General features: G+C 49.7%; 1 protein-coding gene across 8 annotated transcripts in view; it reads left to right on the plus strand.

Moving 5' to 3' along the window:
• The window catches only part of LOC135904510 (carboxypeptidase D-like), a 175,136-nt gene that overhangs the window by 118,704 nt on the left and 41,702 nt on the right, over window positions 1–14,730 (plus strand). For 2 of the 8 annotated variants that reach the window (XM_065435301.1, XM_065435300.1), the window contains exon 1: window positions 797–1,104. The exons of 4 other annotated variants lie outside the window; for them this stretch is intronic. In XM_065435301.1, coding sequence (XP_065291373.1) covers window positions 1,095–1,104 — 10 coding nt within the window. In that variant the 5' untranslated portion in view covers window positions 797–1,094. Of the gene's footprint in view, window positions 1–793; window positions 1,105–14,730 lie in introns of those variants that run through there. 2 more of the 8 variants (XM_065435299.2, XM_065435293.1) reach the window with 2 other exon arrangements.

A 14,730-nucleotide genomic window follows, 5' to 3' on the forward strand; every position in this document is an offset into this window, starting at 1 on the left:
GGCTCAGCACCTTGACTTGTGAAGGGAGAATTAGGGCGCTCGCAGGATAGATTCTGCATCTTGCAGATTCGGAATCCGGGCTTGTGGTAATGGCACAACAAGGCGTGTGCGCGTAATACCGTGTAGGCCGGCGTGGATTAAACGTAAAACACACGTGCGATGTGCTTACGATAGCCATGCACTTCGGCGTACAAGTTTCCAACAGATCCCATGCGGTCCTCAGCACCCCGAGCATCCGTCTTTCCGAGACGTTGGCCGACGAATAGGATGGTTTTGACGCCCACTTTAGAGTAGATTGCATGTGTCGACGCTTCTTGATGTTTCATCGTTGTAATCTGTCGTGTTGCTAAAGGCTCACCTCATCTCTTGCTCTTACTGAAGTCCCGCTCTCTCCCGTCCTCTGTCGTTGCTTAACATTTCCGTCAACGCGTGCAACTTCGCACTGAACGATGCGCGTAGAGTGACGCCAGGAACGCGGTTCGGACGTTTGGCGCTGCGACACAAGTGGCCGAAAACGCGATCCGTCGACCTCGTTCCTTTCTCGCGAGGCAGGAAATTTAGAGAACTGAATTCTCTTGTTTCCGTTTCTTGCTCGCCGAAGCGCGCCTCACCGACCGAACGATGGCGAAACTAGACTTCTTTTTTTCCCGCCGCCGCCTCTTGGTCGCGGCCTATCGCGTCCTTGGCACTTACTGCGAACTCCTGTCGCCGAGGCTAAGCTAAACAGGAAGAAGCGGAAGGCGTGCGCTTCCGTTTCCGCCGCTCTCACGCACGCACAGGCACCGCAGCGGCCGCTGTTGCCGGCTCGAGCGCGCGAATCGCCGCCCGAGGAGGGGGACACCGGGCGAGAAAGGGGCGGTGTTCCTTCGTCGCCGCCGCTGCTCTGGTCGCGCGGCACTCGGTTGGCGCCAGCGCCTGTGTGAACGGACGGAAGACGCCTGAGCGCCGCGGAGGTACGACGCGCGTTCTATGCCTTGGATGGCCATTCCCCGGCCCGTGGGCCAAGCCGATCGCGGATCGTCGCAGTCCAGGGTCAATCGTCGTCGGCTACGGTAGAAACGAGAAGCGCACACTACTGTCTCTTTACGAGGACCATGCCCCGTCGTGAGTCGGCACTTCCTTTCCTTTACTTTCTTTGTCATCGATCCAGCGTGCATGATAGTCTCCGTCGCTGCAGCGAAATTCATATGGACTGCGCGACGTATTACTTTTTTTTCTTTTCCGAGCTTACGTTTTCCACTATGAGCAAATTAAGATTAAGGTTTCTTTTGTTTTAAATGTTTGGTGACCATTTTATGTGGAAAGCACAAGGATGACTACTAGTGCTTACCAGGTGCTCGTCATTCGAGCTACCGTAGCACTGGGTTCGGCACAAGCAATCCTAAATGGTCAAATTGAACGTTGGATGTGCCGCCCAGGTCAGACACTCGCACACGCAATGCGATCGTTTACTGGGACTCTATATAGCAGACTGAATATTTTCTTCATCGCTCGCGCAGCAGATACCATTTCTATGCCCGTACATGCTGAAGTGACGGATGTGTCCTCGATCTCGTGCGTTACGTGATCTTTGGTGTTTCGAAAGACTCTGTTTTTTTAAAGTTTTACTTTATTTTTGATCGATGTGCCTTTGTCTGATCACATCTGTCCTGTTTCCTGTTGTGGCCCCCGCAGGCATGATAACACAAGGAAAGTTGAAGCTTGTTTAAAAAAAAAAATTAGTGGAGCCGTAATCACATCGATCAAAAGAAGAGAACAGCTAGGTGAAGCCGACTTAGGATAAACTGATTGGTTTACGACCAATTAACATATAGACGTCGAAGTATTGGTTTTCAAGTCCTGATTGCAAAAGTTCGGGTCTGAAACAAGTCGAGCCGATTACAGACTATATATTTGCGAGACAGGAGGTAGCTGGCATGGTCTCGCTGCTTACAATGAAAATTTTATCCGCGATTGTGAGCAGCACGAACTCTTGTCGTAGACATTGAAGTCTCAAACCTATCAAATATAATTACGTAGCCGAAGCATCAGTGCTCATCGCTAAAGCGTCAACGCGTCGTTGACGTTTTCGTCGCTGCAGCGTTTTGCTCTGACGCAGTCGGCACGCCTCTCAGCCATTACCCTTGAGGAGGTCGGCCGAGGCGCGCAGTTGTCGGCCCTCGGCATCCGTTGGCGCGAAACGGCTGCTCCGTCGAAATGCCTGCGCTTGCCACCAGTGCGTGCCTTCGTGCACGGTCGCGTTGAATTTTTCCGCGCACGCACGCGTGATAAAAGCGAAGGCTGAATCAATTCGTCGCGCCTATAGGTATGCACCTACGGTACTGGTGCGTCGGGAAAAGCACGAAATGTGACTGCGGAAATCACCACCAGTGAAAGCGCCCCGGTACGATAAAGAAAGCGTCAGTTTCCAGCATCTGTATTCTTCAAGTGACGAAAAGTATCCTTGGAACGGATCACCCGCTCGTTCACCGTGTCGCCGTGATACCTCGGGTGCTGACGGCGTCCGTATACGTTCGCTAGCGAACTGAATGGTGACAATGGCGCCCGTGATGACTCGCCGTATGACCGGCGCCCATGTGTCGGTGGTGGCGGTTGCTTTCGCGAGAGCTTGTGCAGCATTAATTGGAATGCCTGACCGTCCCGCGCGTTATGTCTGCGGCGGCGAGGAGAAAGCAGACCACCTGATGTGTCCTTGATTCGCCATACAATCAGTGTCCAATGCACTGAGGCGACTAGATGATCGTCCACTAAGCGTATACAGACACTATACTAAATCACTGACCATCGGCCCTGAAGGCAGTGAAAGCATTATTGTGCTTCTGGAGAACGACTGTCTTGTGCGAGCGCCCTTACGTGGTGCTCTCCGAGCACGTGCACACCAATCACCGCCTTCTTCTCATTCTTCTTTCTATTACCCTTTTCCCTTCCCTCAGCGTAGAGTAGCCAACCAGGCGCATTTCTTGTTACCATCACTGCCTTCTCTTCTCATTCTCTCTCTACCGTTAAGAAAAAGTGCAGACACGGATTTTTTTTTCTTCGCATGTTTGAATATATGACAACAAAGGTTCGCTCATAATGTCCCAGTTAACAAACAGTAACAAGCTTTGCCAGCCAGTCTGTAGAGGCCGAGTAAGGAACATCACGGGAAATCTACCAGTGACATCCCAAACGTGCGCTTTTAGTTATCCGCACTTGATTCAGTTCTGACGCCTACGCATAGCCACGAGGTAAGGAGAACCGTCGGTGCTATGATGTCACAAGGACGGAACGTGCACATGCGCCGTGAGTGTCGGCCTCTGCTTTGGAGAGCGAAAGAATCCTTTAACAGGGACGTTTTCCTTACAACAAGCACTTATAACGTCTCTACATTGCTGCAGACTTCCACGATCGCATTTTCTTATTTTACTTCTTGCAACGCGTCTTTTACTCTATTCCTTTCTTTTCGTTCATTACATTACTCTGGGCGCCTTTCTTCTACTCTAACTGTATCATAGTTAAAATATGATTCGCCTTTTTCTTGTTGTTTCTTTTTCATCGGCACGTATATAATTCAATGCGACAGCTTTGTCAACGAGACAGCTTGTACAATATTTATTCCTCTAGATATAAGAGGTCATTACAGCCCGCAGGGTACTGAAATAAAGTAACGGCAGATTTATAAGACGCGAAATCGAAGCTATAAATCACATGCGCTTTGTTCGTCTCAATAGCTGCTCTTTTAGAACGCATTTTGTTGCCGCAATTTATTGCGCATATCGGCTGTATAGCTATACATTCTTTAATATTGCATTACGAACGTTGAGTTCGACTTGGTCGCCTCAGCGGTTTCCTAACACAGTTGAGGCAATGACGCAGTTGCAGTTGAATACGCGATGAATGACAGCAGGTGGCATTTTCGCATTGTCCCGCAATCAAGTCTGCTTGTTTGACTTCGTTGTGTGCTGCCCTTGTTAACCCGCTGCGTTTTGCGCAGCCGGTAAACACGAAAACCGTGACGTGGCGCATGAAAGGCTTCTTGCAGGGGCGGCATGAATGCATGCCTCGTTCACGGAGTTTTCTTTAATTACTGCCTCTTTGTGTCGTGTACTGCTTATGAGGACAACAAAACCCGCTGTTCGTATAAGCCCTCAGGACGGGCAAGATCGAGAGCAACAAGAGCAATGAACGCGATATTGTCAGGGCAAGCAGAGAGTAAAATGTTATATCGGACCCCTTGATCGACGTCGAAAAGAAGGCAGCCGACTGAAAACTGAAATCTGCGCGGATGGGGAGCCGTGGCAGATTTCTGGCACCGCTCTAAATAGAGTCGTCGAATGTGCCCCGCAGTGGTAACGTTCTGAGGAAACTAAGCGATCTTCCGAAAGTAAGCAAACAATCGTTATTCTTCCACAGCTGTGCCCCTTTTCTGACGCAAACGCCTTTATTTGTGGTTACTGTGTCATCTCGCTTATACATAATAGACATTTACTCGGCTCCTTGTCTTTGAAGTGAGTGATACTCTGGTGACGTTACGAACCTTTTGAGGTAATAGGGCTGCGTTCTTTTTGTTGCGACTCCATCCATCAAATACATTATCATGCTTTCCTAAATATTGTGCGAATTAATGTGAAAGCTTAAAAAGCACCTAACTAAAGCCTTGCTGGAAGTCACCTTGCTACACCTCCCAAACGTCATTGGAACAGCTTCCTTGCACGAAGCTACCTTCTTATAGCGCATATGCTTCCTTTCTTTTTCGTTTCCGTTTTGATGGGAAAGCGTCAAATGGCCCATCGAGCGAGAAAACCGGCACCATGTCGTCAACACCCGCTGCAACGCTAGCGCGCCAGGTGTTGCGTGAGGGGAGAGGGCATCGCCACAACGCCTCGTCACCCTCGCTGTCGCTCTCGGAAGCCTCTGTTATCCGCGCGTTCTTTTGTCCGCGAAGCCTCTCGCCTGCGTTCTCACTGCGCCGGCCAACTCGACACGCGCCAGGCGTCTCAACGCGCTCGCTTACCCGGCCGCGAGGAGTCCATAACGCGAAGGACCGCTCAGCGGCGTTCAATTGGTCATTCATGCTTTTGCATTCACAACTCGTAAGAAGTGTTTAGGTGTCCTCGGATTTTTTTCTCTTCTATTCTTTCTTTATTTTCGTTTCTTTTTTTTGCACGAAATGTGTAAAGAGGGTGAGGGGGATAGTTAGTTTTTTTCCCAGCAGAAGTGGTTTGTGGCTAGGTCTCGCAAAGTTTCAGTTTCGGAATAGAATGAAAATTTCGTCATGAAACTACGTACATGTTTAACATGTCACTACTGAAAGTTATAGGATGATAGATTGCTGTTCCTTTTTCAACGACAGGCGTCCACTGAATCATCATGAATAGCGCTGTATGTTTTGAGCCTAATATAATTCACTTCTAGACCTGGACTCACTGTCGCCCAACTAGCCACACTAAAATATTAATCTTCCTTTTTATCGGCGTTAATAATTTATTAATAAGTGTCATTTTCTAACTATCTTACTTTGTCGATTTTGTTTATGGAGAATATTCTAGTTCAGGTTCTGAGTGCCGTCGACCTTCTTGCTACTCATTTGAATATCTGGCTTGCTCCGTTTAATTTCGTGCTCGTTCTTGTCCTACCTATGCGTCCCAGTGGGCTCTTGGGGTCAATAAGTGAACAGAAATATGTGAACGATATGTGGCCTCATAACTTCTTGCACGCACGATATGTGTCATAATCATACATGGCACAGCGTGAAAGGGTACTTGGGACACTGATTTAGATCTGTCGACGATTATACTCCAAAAGAAAGTTCCGCATTAGGTCGCCTTGACATCTTGCTCTAACATAAAACTACCAGCATGGTCCGTTACCAAGACATATACGAATAAAAATACTAATACATAGCCGTAAATTAATTCATACTTGGAGCAGCTGATTTAAAGTTCCCCGTAAATACGCCCCTGGTCACGCAGTTAGCAGTACCGACATTCCTTTCAAGAAGCCTAAATACATGTGTATGACGTGAGAGCGCTCTAAACATCGCATGCGTGCTCCAAGGCCGGCTTTCCAGCTAGCTTCTCGCTACGCGAATTCTTGTATGACCCTGACGCCTCAGCCACTGTGTAGGGCAGACAGCCGGGTGATAGCATGGTTAACCTCCCTGCCTTTCCTTCTTGTCTCTCTCTTATTCACTTTTCTTGCCCTTAGAGGACCGCGATGAATTGGGTAGGGAAGGGGCGGTGTGGAAAGGAAGGTGAGAGAGTGCCGATGAGTGGTCAACGTGTTCATCTGCATGGCTGATGCTCTGGACGCTACGCCCGATATGAAGAAACCTGGTAGGGAAGGGTGAAGAAGGAGAAAGGAGAGAAGAGTCATTGCGCATGCACTCGCAGATGTATGCTCGCTCACTGTTAATTTTCACTCACAGGAGCTCATAAACACGCGCAAATAACAACCAAGCGAACATAAACGTGACAACGAACAGCGCTCGAGGCCGCGCATCAAACACCGGCACGCGCTGCTTTTCTCGCGGCACAACGCGCAACGATGCTGGCACCGAGCCGGGAAACTCAAGTGCAACGACACTCGCTGAACACGAGGCCCCAGGAGAGAGAACAGACCACAGGCCGCTCGTTTGGCGGTGTACCCATAGAATACGCGAGGATCACCGTTATAGGCTGATCTAACTAAAACAAAAAAAGCGGGGCATGGGTCCCTTTCTAATCTATATCTTCACAGAGGGTCAAGGTACGCAACACATTTGTGTACGAGAATATGCGACGAAGGCTGCATTGATAGTTCTGCTACCGCCACCGCTTTCCTCTTTGCTTCGTTCATACTGCGAGCGAGCGCAGGCCTTTTCGCGGACGCGTGCGAAACGCCACGCCATCGCCTGCGCTTCCTGACGTGGTCCGAACGAATGGCGTGCATTCTGTGTGTGTGCATGTGCGCGTGCGCACCCGCTGATGCGTCCTCGCACAGCGGTCAGGCGGAACAGCGCTGGGTGGCTTTGTGAACCAGAAGCGGGCAGGTCGACGGGCGCGCGTTTATTTTTAACTGCCCCGCTCAATAGAAGAGGTTCCTCCTTTGTGAGTCAGTTATGAATTCGCTTTTCTTTACCCCCGTAGCTCCCAGCGTGCGTTCTTTGTAGGGCGTATGTGTTCGAAAGAGATGAAACTTTATTTAGATGGCTGTATAGACCCAAGTTCTGTACTCGTGCTGTCGGTTCAAGGCAAGCGCCTAGCACACTTTGACCCCTTTTGTCTGGCTTCCGATGACGCTTCTCCGAAAGCTCATGCTCAGCTACATGCAGAGGCGGACGCAGCTTTCGGAAGAACCATTGGAAAGTGTTTGCAATGCCCCAATGGCTGAGGATGGATTCTTCAATCGTTGGATTAGGCAGAAGGGAAAAGCTTCATTAAGTTGCAAGGCACGCAACTTAATGTCATGGTGCAAGCGACTCAAGCGTCGTGAGAGCACCGAAAAAAAGAAAACAACGGGCTCATTTGGACGCCCGTGTGGTTCATAAATATTTCGTTACTTCTTCTACGAGACAAGGTGAACACAAAACAGACGCAAAGCGGATGACTGGCGGAATCGTTAGTTTCTTCCCTTCCGAGGATGAATATATGGCGGCTAATCATGGGATTGCTACCTGAAATTCACCTTCAGTCGAATTGTCTTATACCTCTGAATGGTTCGTTTTTTAACTGGTTCACGTGCTTCTTCCGTACTGAGCACAGTGTGTCGGAACATCGTGCAATCGCATAAGCCACATTTTCCACCTGCTCTCGGTTGAGATTCGTTCGTGCTGAAACAAACAAATAGTAAGCTTGGCTCCGATTTATGGAGAGATATTTCCGACTCATAAAATTTTCGTTGAAATGAAGAAAGAATAGTTGATATCTTTTTTGGGACTGTCTCCATCTGGACACAGCCTGCTTGTTCCACGAATTGTTACGACACGCGTCACTCGTTGCACGCATGAACGCTGCAGTCGTCTCAAGAAATTTCTGAGCCATGCTGTTGGCCCTGAGAAGTCCCGAGTAACATTACAGTCCTGTCTGTTCCACGTCACCTGCTAAAATTAACCAGCTTCGTAGGATGCCATGTTATAAACATCCGTCGGATGAGGAATCCGTCGTGTCACTGGCGCCAAAGGAGCCGACCACCGCCTCAAATTCGCTTACCAAGTAAATCAACTCAGCTTCCTAACGAATATTTCTTATCGTTCATCATTGAATGAGGCAAAAATAAACTTGTACAAAGTTGCGTAGCGTAGACGTTAGCGTAATCGATAGAACTCGTTAAACTCGTGACCATGCAAAAGGGTTAAGCGTGTACATTTTTGCGCTTGCCACAATATATATCTTGTACGCAGCTAACGTGACTGAGCTCTTAAGGCAGCATCGTAAGCCCAGAAGCCGACTGCAAACCAAAAAGGAAAATCTCAGTTGAATACCCCCCAACGTTAATTCGCTTCGTCGAACGGCCGGAACCCGCACTGAGCTCTCCGCACCTGAGCACAATATAACAAGATATTAAGTCCATTGGTCACATTCTGCTCATTCAGGCTCGTAAGAAGGATCGATGCAAAATCCTCGGAACCCGTTCGAGAAACGGCGATTATAGTAACCGACGCGCTTACATCCTGTCGCAGCCTCGGACGCGCGTCTTTTCGGGCTGCACGGAGGGAGTAAACCCCGCAGGGGAATCCTGCAAGCATTGCGACAGGCCCGCGGCTATGCACGCGTGCACAAACACGGCTTGCCAGCTTGCTTCCGCCAGAGTAGGACGCAGGCGAGCGAGAAGGTTTGTGTGCGGGGAGGACAAGACACTTTGTTTTCAAGGCTGAAGGCCTCCCCTATTCAAACTCGCTTTCGTTCGCCATCCCCGAGTGCCTTGGCGATTGCAAATGGCTGGCCGCGGCAAACAAACAGGCACGTGATCGGAAGTGTCCGTGCCTTCGCCGTGTCATGAGGCGATAAGGCAGCGGCGTTGCCAACCGAGTGCCTGTGTGCACGCGGAGAGCGACGGTGCACCGCGAGCTAATAATGGCGTCGCGTTAGGCGCGGCTCACGCCGTCGCAGTGCCAAGCTAAGGACCACGTGCTCATCGCGTTGCAGCCTCGCCCACGAGAACTGCGAGTGGTGGTTTGCCGGACATCCAGGTTGTAACGCAACGCGGAGCTTGCTTGTCGGCTGCAGGATGGCGAGGGGCTCCATATCCACGCGATTTTATTCCGTAAAATTATGTGAGTAAAACCGCTGAATTCAGCTCAAACAGGTTTGAATTGAGTTCAGTAGAAGGAGAAAGCTGGTAGAGTTGGGGTACTGGTGAAACACGCTAGAGGACAACATCGCGAAAAGCAACACCTTCACAGGACTAGCTAGCGGTGAGTAACAGCTTAAGGCCTTAAGGCTTGTTGAAAAATATCGAACATATCATTAAAAAAAAAACTGCGCAAAGAACGGGACAAGGAAGTAAAAAATGTAAGTGAGAAAGCGTACGTGTGCCTCACTTGTCCCGTTCTTTAGAATCTTGTACCGTCTATAGCCCAACAGCTAACTCTCCCATCGAACTCACCGCGGACAGTGAACACATAAAATACTTGCGTCTTGAGTTGTCAGCTAGCGAGCATCCTGTGTCTACAGTTCTCGTTCTCATCGTTAGCGCTATTAGAGAGTTTTAGAATAAGAGCTTTGCGGGTGTTAGCATTGGGGCACGAAGGAGTGAAGAGTTTTGGAATAGGGATTTGCGTTTGCGGATAGCGTCTTGCGCTGACAGCACCACTACGGCGTCAAAGAAAAGCTATTAGAAATAATTTAAATATATACCATTTTATAATAGGAATAGTAATTTCGACTTGCGAGTATTCGCGTTTAATTACAATTTGGAGGTTATTCTGTAAGGAGCAAACAATTAATTGCGCTTAGTTTTGAGCAAACCAACTTTACGTGCCTTCACCAGCCAAGCTTAGCCGTGTTAGGCCTAGGAGCAATAAAATCCACAATCGAATGCGGAATCGGCGGCGTCTACGGAATCAATCTTCATAACACATGCTAGTTGAGAGAAACCGATAACGGCAGTCACTTCTCCTAGCTTGCGAGCTTCATGCGTTACCACGAATCAAACCCAGTTTGGTGCTATAGGTTAGAGGCCTCGCTTCGATGGGTGCCGCCATGTTTGCTGACGCAAAGCTTTTGGGGCCGCTGTTTGGGCTCCCGCTAAATCGGTGAAATAGCGTTCCCGACGCAAAACCGAAACGCAGTTTGGGTCTCGTCTATGCGCAGTGGCTTCGACGCTATTTCTTTGGGGCCCCGAAACGTTGGGGGCCCCTATTCTAAAACTCTCTATTGTTTCAAGCTCAGGTTCAAACGGGCGGAGACACGTTCTACATGGGACCGCTGGTCTTCAAATTAGGCCAATGTCGCGTCACATGCAATTCAACGGTTACTTCGGGGGACATTTATAGAAATATTGCCGTAGACGAAACACACAAAGAGGGGACGACAAAGACTGCGATTACTTAAACATGCGCTGCTTATTACACTAAAGGAACAATGCACAGCATTCACATTAGAGCTAGCCGAAATGCAAAAACACCCGTCCACTTAGATTACGGTGCAAGTTAAAGAACCCCACGTGGTAAAAATTAATCCGGAGTCCCCTACTACGGCGCGCTTCATAATCAGATTGTGGTTTTGGCACGTAAAACCCCGTAACTTATATTTCTTTAACAGAGAAAACGGGGGGCATGTAGAATCGTATCACAGCGCCTTGTCCACTGCCTTCTTTTTGGTTTCCCGCTGTGGTGATATTCTTCTCAACCGGCCCACAACACTGATTCACTTATCACTAATTTCCGCCTGTTTCAACAAAGAGACAAAGGAGCTTTTATCCGCTGTGCTTAATAATTTTTATCTGTTCGTGGAGCAGTAACCTTTTTGCAAACTTTTTCTTTCTTTCTTTCTATTTTTTTTTTGGGGGGGGGGACAGAGGAGGGAGGGGTATTGCGCGCTCGTCAATAATACCGAGCGGGGGTTTCACGTGTGTAAATTATTCGTTTCCTCCGCAATAATATAAATGTATTGATGTATCACGCTTAGTACGGGTCTCGGGTAAACGCTGCAGTGACGAGCTTTCAACGGTAACGTTACACCCCGGCCAAGAAGAAGATGCGCAAGAGAACGGCGTGTGAGTCAGCGGAAGCGGAGGGATGTGGAGGAAGCGATAAAGACAGCGCGTAACAGATGCCGAAAGCCGAGATGGGCGCCGCAAAGACTTGTGCGGCGCTGCTCGGCCGGCAGCGGTCGGCGCCGGCCAACTGGAGGCTGCGGCGAGGAGAAGCTTGTGGCGGGTCCCCGAAGGACGCCGAAGCCGTGCAGCGCTGTGGAAGGCCTGCAGCGCGTCCGGTAACCTGCGTTCCTCCGTTGCGTACGCACTCGACCACCCGTATAGTCTGCTGTCCATTACGGTAATCAGTCGACGTGACGGAACGCACACAGCGTGAAGACAGGATGCTCTCATCGAGATCGAAAAAAGGAAAAGCAAAAGAAAAGAATGTCGCACGCCCATCGGACGATGCTTTAAGGCCGGCGAAATTTGATATATCCGGTTGTTCGTTATTTTCGAATTACGCGATTTGGGAAGATAAAAGCAAGTAAACTCGCAAAACCTTTTGTTTTGCAAGAGAACGCAACCACGGAAAGAGCAGCAAAAAAAAAGAAAGAAAGAAAAGCAAGTCAGTGATGGTGTTTGTTTTCGCTCGCTAATACTCGGTGGCGTGTGTTTTGACAGCTTCGATGGTCACTGTGCTGGCCAGTAATGCTCTGAACAGTTCCATTCATTAAGCCTTTGGTTTCTTCATTTGGCGGCTACGTTACTGCCTGTAGATGCTGTGGCACAACCATCACGTAGAGCGTCGCTGCGTATATGGGCGGGAACATTTCTCTTGCTTTTTTTTTATTTGTCAGAGCTATGCTGGGCTCTTCGATAACTTCGACACGTCCGGCGCCAATCAGTCGTGATGGCTTTCGCATGGTTTCGTAAAATAAAAGCGCAGCAGTTACATCAGGGAATGGGGACGCAATGTACGCATTAGTTTGCACCGTTAGATACGGTGCTTATATAGAAAGGCCCCCACCACAGGTGAGGAGGGTGTACCTTTACGTATGCGCGTGATATGTCATTATTAATGTTTGAATATACCTCAGAGGCAGTCATGTGTATGCTGAAGGGCTCCGCACCTCATCTTAGTTTTAGCCAACGCGGTTAATTTGTGCCGCACGCGCAGAGTAACTGCTCAGCTCCGAGGAAAGCCAGGAGGGCCCGTCTGCGTCAACTTCGCATGGCACAACGCGAGCGCACTTTGCGTCCCTCGAGGGCGCTGCAAGGTTCACGCGCGTCCTATACGGACAATGCCAAGTGCCATACCAATGTCCCAATATCGTACGTTCCACATGTCGCTACTGTCTCGTGACTTTCTACTCGACATAACCTAACCATGTCCTCTTCGCATATTTGAGTGTTACTGTTTCCTTACTTTGTTCGTACGAGCCACATAGCGTGTGACCCCAACTGTGGCTTGGCCTTGGGATAGTGCTCGTGGCTATTCCAGAATCTCTTGAAACTAAGTAGGGCACCCGTTCGCGAGGCTGCAACCGTTACGGCGAAGGCATGATCTATGCACGGGCACCGAGTGGCCGATCGCGTGGCTCGCGCAGTGCGACGTGGTCTGCAGCCACGCAGAACGTGCGATATCCGCGCGCGTTCTGCGCAACTGCGCTCAACGCGGTGTCCGCACTTTAACCACGAGAGAAATACGCTGTGTGTGGTCAGCCTGCCAAGTTCAATGTCACGAAGGCTATATCGATGGGCATTGATTACAGCGCTACAATTGCGCGGCATAACATAGACGCACCTACTCGGCGCCGAAAGATGACGGCTTGTCGGTGACACTGACCTCGAGGTAGAATAAAGTGGTTGAACGAGGAACATCGCTGGAACCTCGTGGTTGCAATATAAACCCTCAGGCGGGAACAATTGCTGCCGCGTACCATGCGTGTTCACGAGTGGCAAGCGCTTCTTTTTTGTTGAAATCGAAGTAAGAGAACTAGTCGCCCTCTAACGGCTTTCTCACGGTAGTAAATAAAAGAACTTACTAACGTAAAGATAATCGTCGAGTGTAGTACATTTCAAGGAAACACAGGGAACCTGATACGGCTTCGCGGAAGGCGATGGGTCGACGGTACAGCTTTCTCTCGCTAAGCGTTCAGGCGCACGTCACATGTTTCATCCACAGTCTGCGTCGCTTGCGACAACTCTTTCCTTCAGCCACTTTCCTTCAAAGCATGTTGTCAAAAGGCGCCACTTCTGGATGCCGCTCGCAGACGATTGTCTCAGTTAACTTCGCATAGCTCCCGTAACGCTGCACGGTATTATCGGGGCCCCGCGGCGTATGCACGGTCGTCCCAGAAAGTCCAACTGGGCGCGGCGCCCGACGCAACCTGTGGCCGCCGTCGACAGGGCGGCACCCGCCATGCAACGAGTGTGCGCGACACACGCATACATTACGCGCTGCTGGCTCCCCCGATGCGGCGTACACATGCATGCATAAACAAAATGAGTGCCCCGTCACCACGCGTGCAGTGGCAGTTATGGTGCCTGCTGTGCCTATAGGGATTTCAGTCGTGCTCTGAAACGCCGAGCCTACGATCTGTTACTTTCGACAATGACGCCTCTAGAGGACAGCCGATTGCGTTAAGCAACAATCGACTGCGAAGAGAGACACGGTTGTGTGACGCAGCGGGCCGTTAACAGCGCGTGCCTGTGCCTCGCGGGTGGCAGCGTGTTGAGAAAAACGCCGCCGGTTGATGGTGGTAATTCTATCGCGATCCCCGCCTTGACATTCGCCTGTGTGGTGACGCGGGACTGCAGACACGACTCGAGCTTTGCGAACCGCTTCGTGGTGAAGAAAATCGCGTCTATCAGAATGTGCAACTTCAGTGTATAGAGCAAAGTCGAGGGTTGGGGGTGACCAATCATCTTGACGTATAAAGCAGCGCACGGAAACTCGACACAAAGTACCACTCCTTGTATCCTGTTTCTGTGCTTTGCTTTATACGCCAAGGTGATTAAATGTGTAAGCATAGTGCTGTAGAGAATACACGCTAAATTAACAAAGCCGCCAGAAAAAAAAAAACAGATCTGAGTGGCAGAGCTACCGGTCAGCCACCGTTCGAATGATTTGCAATGTGAGGCTTCCGGGAGATGGTGGTCCTTCGCGATGACGTCAGCGACGTTCCGAAACGCTGTTCGTACGGTGAGTTGGCTTTCGAATGAACGAGAGCCGCTACGCGCACACCGGATAGCCGTTATCTCAAAAAGATTGGATTGGTGCATAGACCGGGGGGAAATTGTGCAATTTTGCCTCACGAAGCACGAATAAGAGATTTTTCGACCAACGTGAAAGCTCTTAAAATCGAAGCAATCGATTGCCGTACAGCCTGTTCACGTGTTCAAGTGAGGCTGGCGAATTTTCAGATTCTATATACGATGGCGTATAGAATAGCCAGTACACTGAGAACTATACTAGCAGTTCTGAAAAAAAGAAACGCATTTATTACACCAACGACTGAAACGCGGAGATACGGGGCCGTATAGGGTATGCGGTGAACACTATACTGCCATTTACGCAAGGCAACTTTCCTCGGCGAAAGCCGCCAGCGAGCAAACAGGCGTATACCACGC

This window comes from Dermacentor albipictus, chromosome 2 (assembly GCF_038994185.2).
Source record: "Dermacentor albipictus isolate Rhodes 1998 colony chromosome 2, USDA_Dalb.pri_finalv2, whole genome shotgun sequence".
NCBI classification, from domain to species: Eukaryota; Metazoa; Arthropoda; class Arachnida; order Ixodida; family Ixodidae; genus Dermacentor; species Dermacentor albipictus.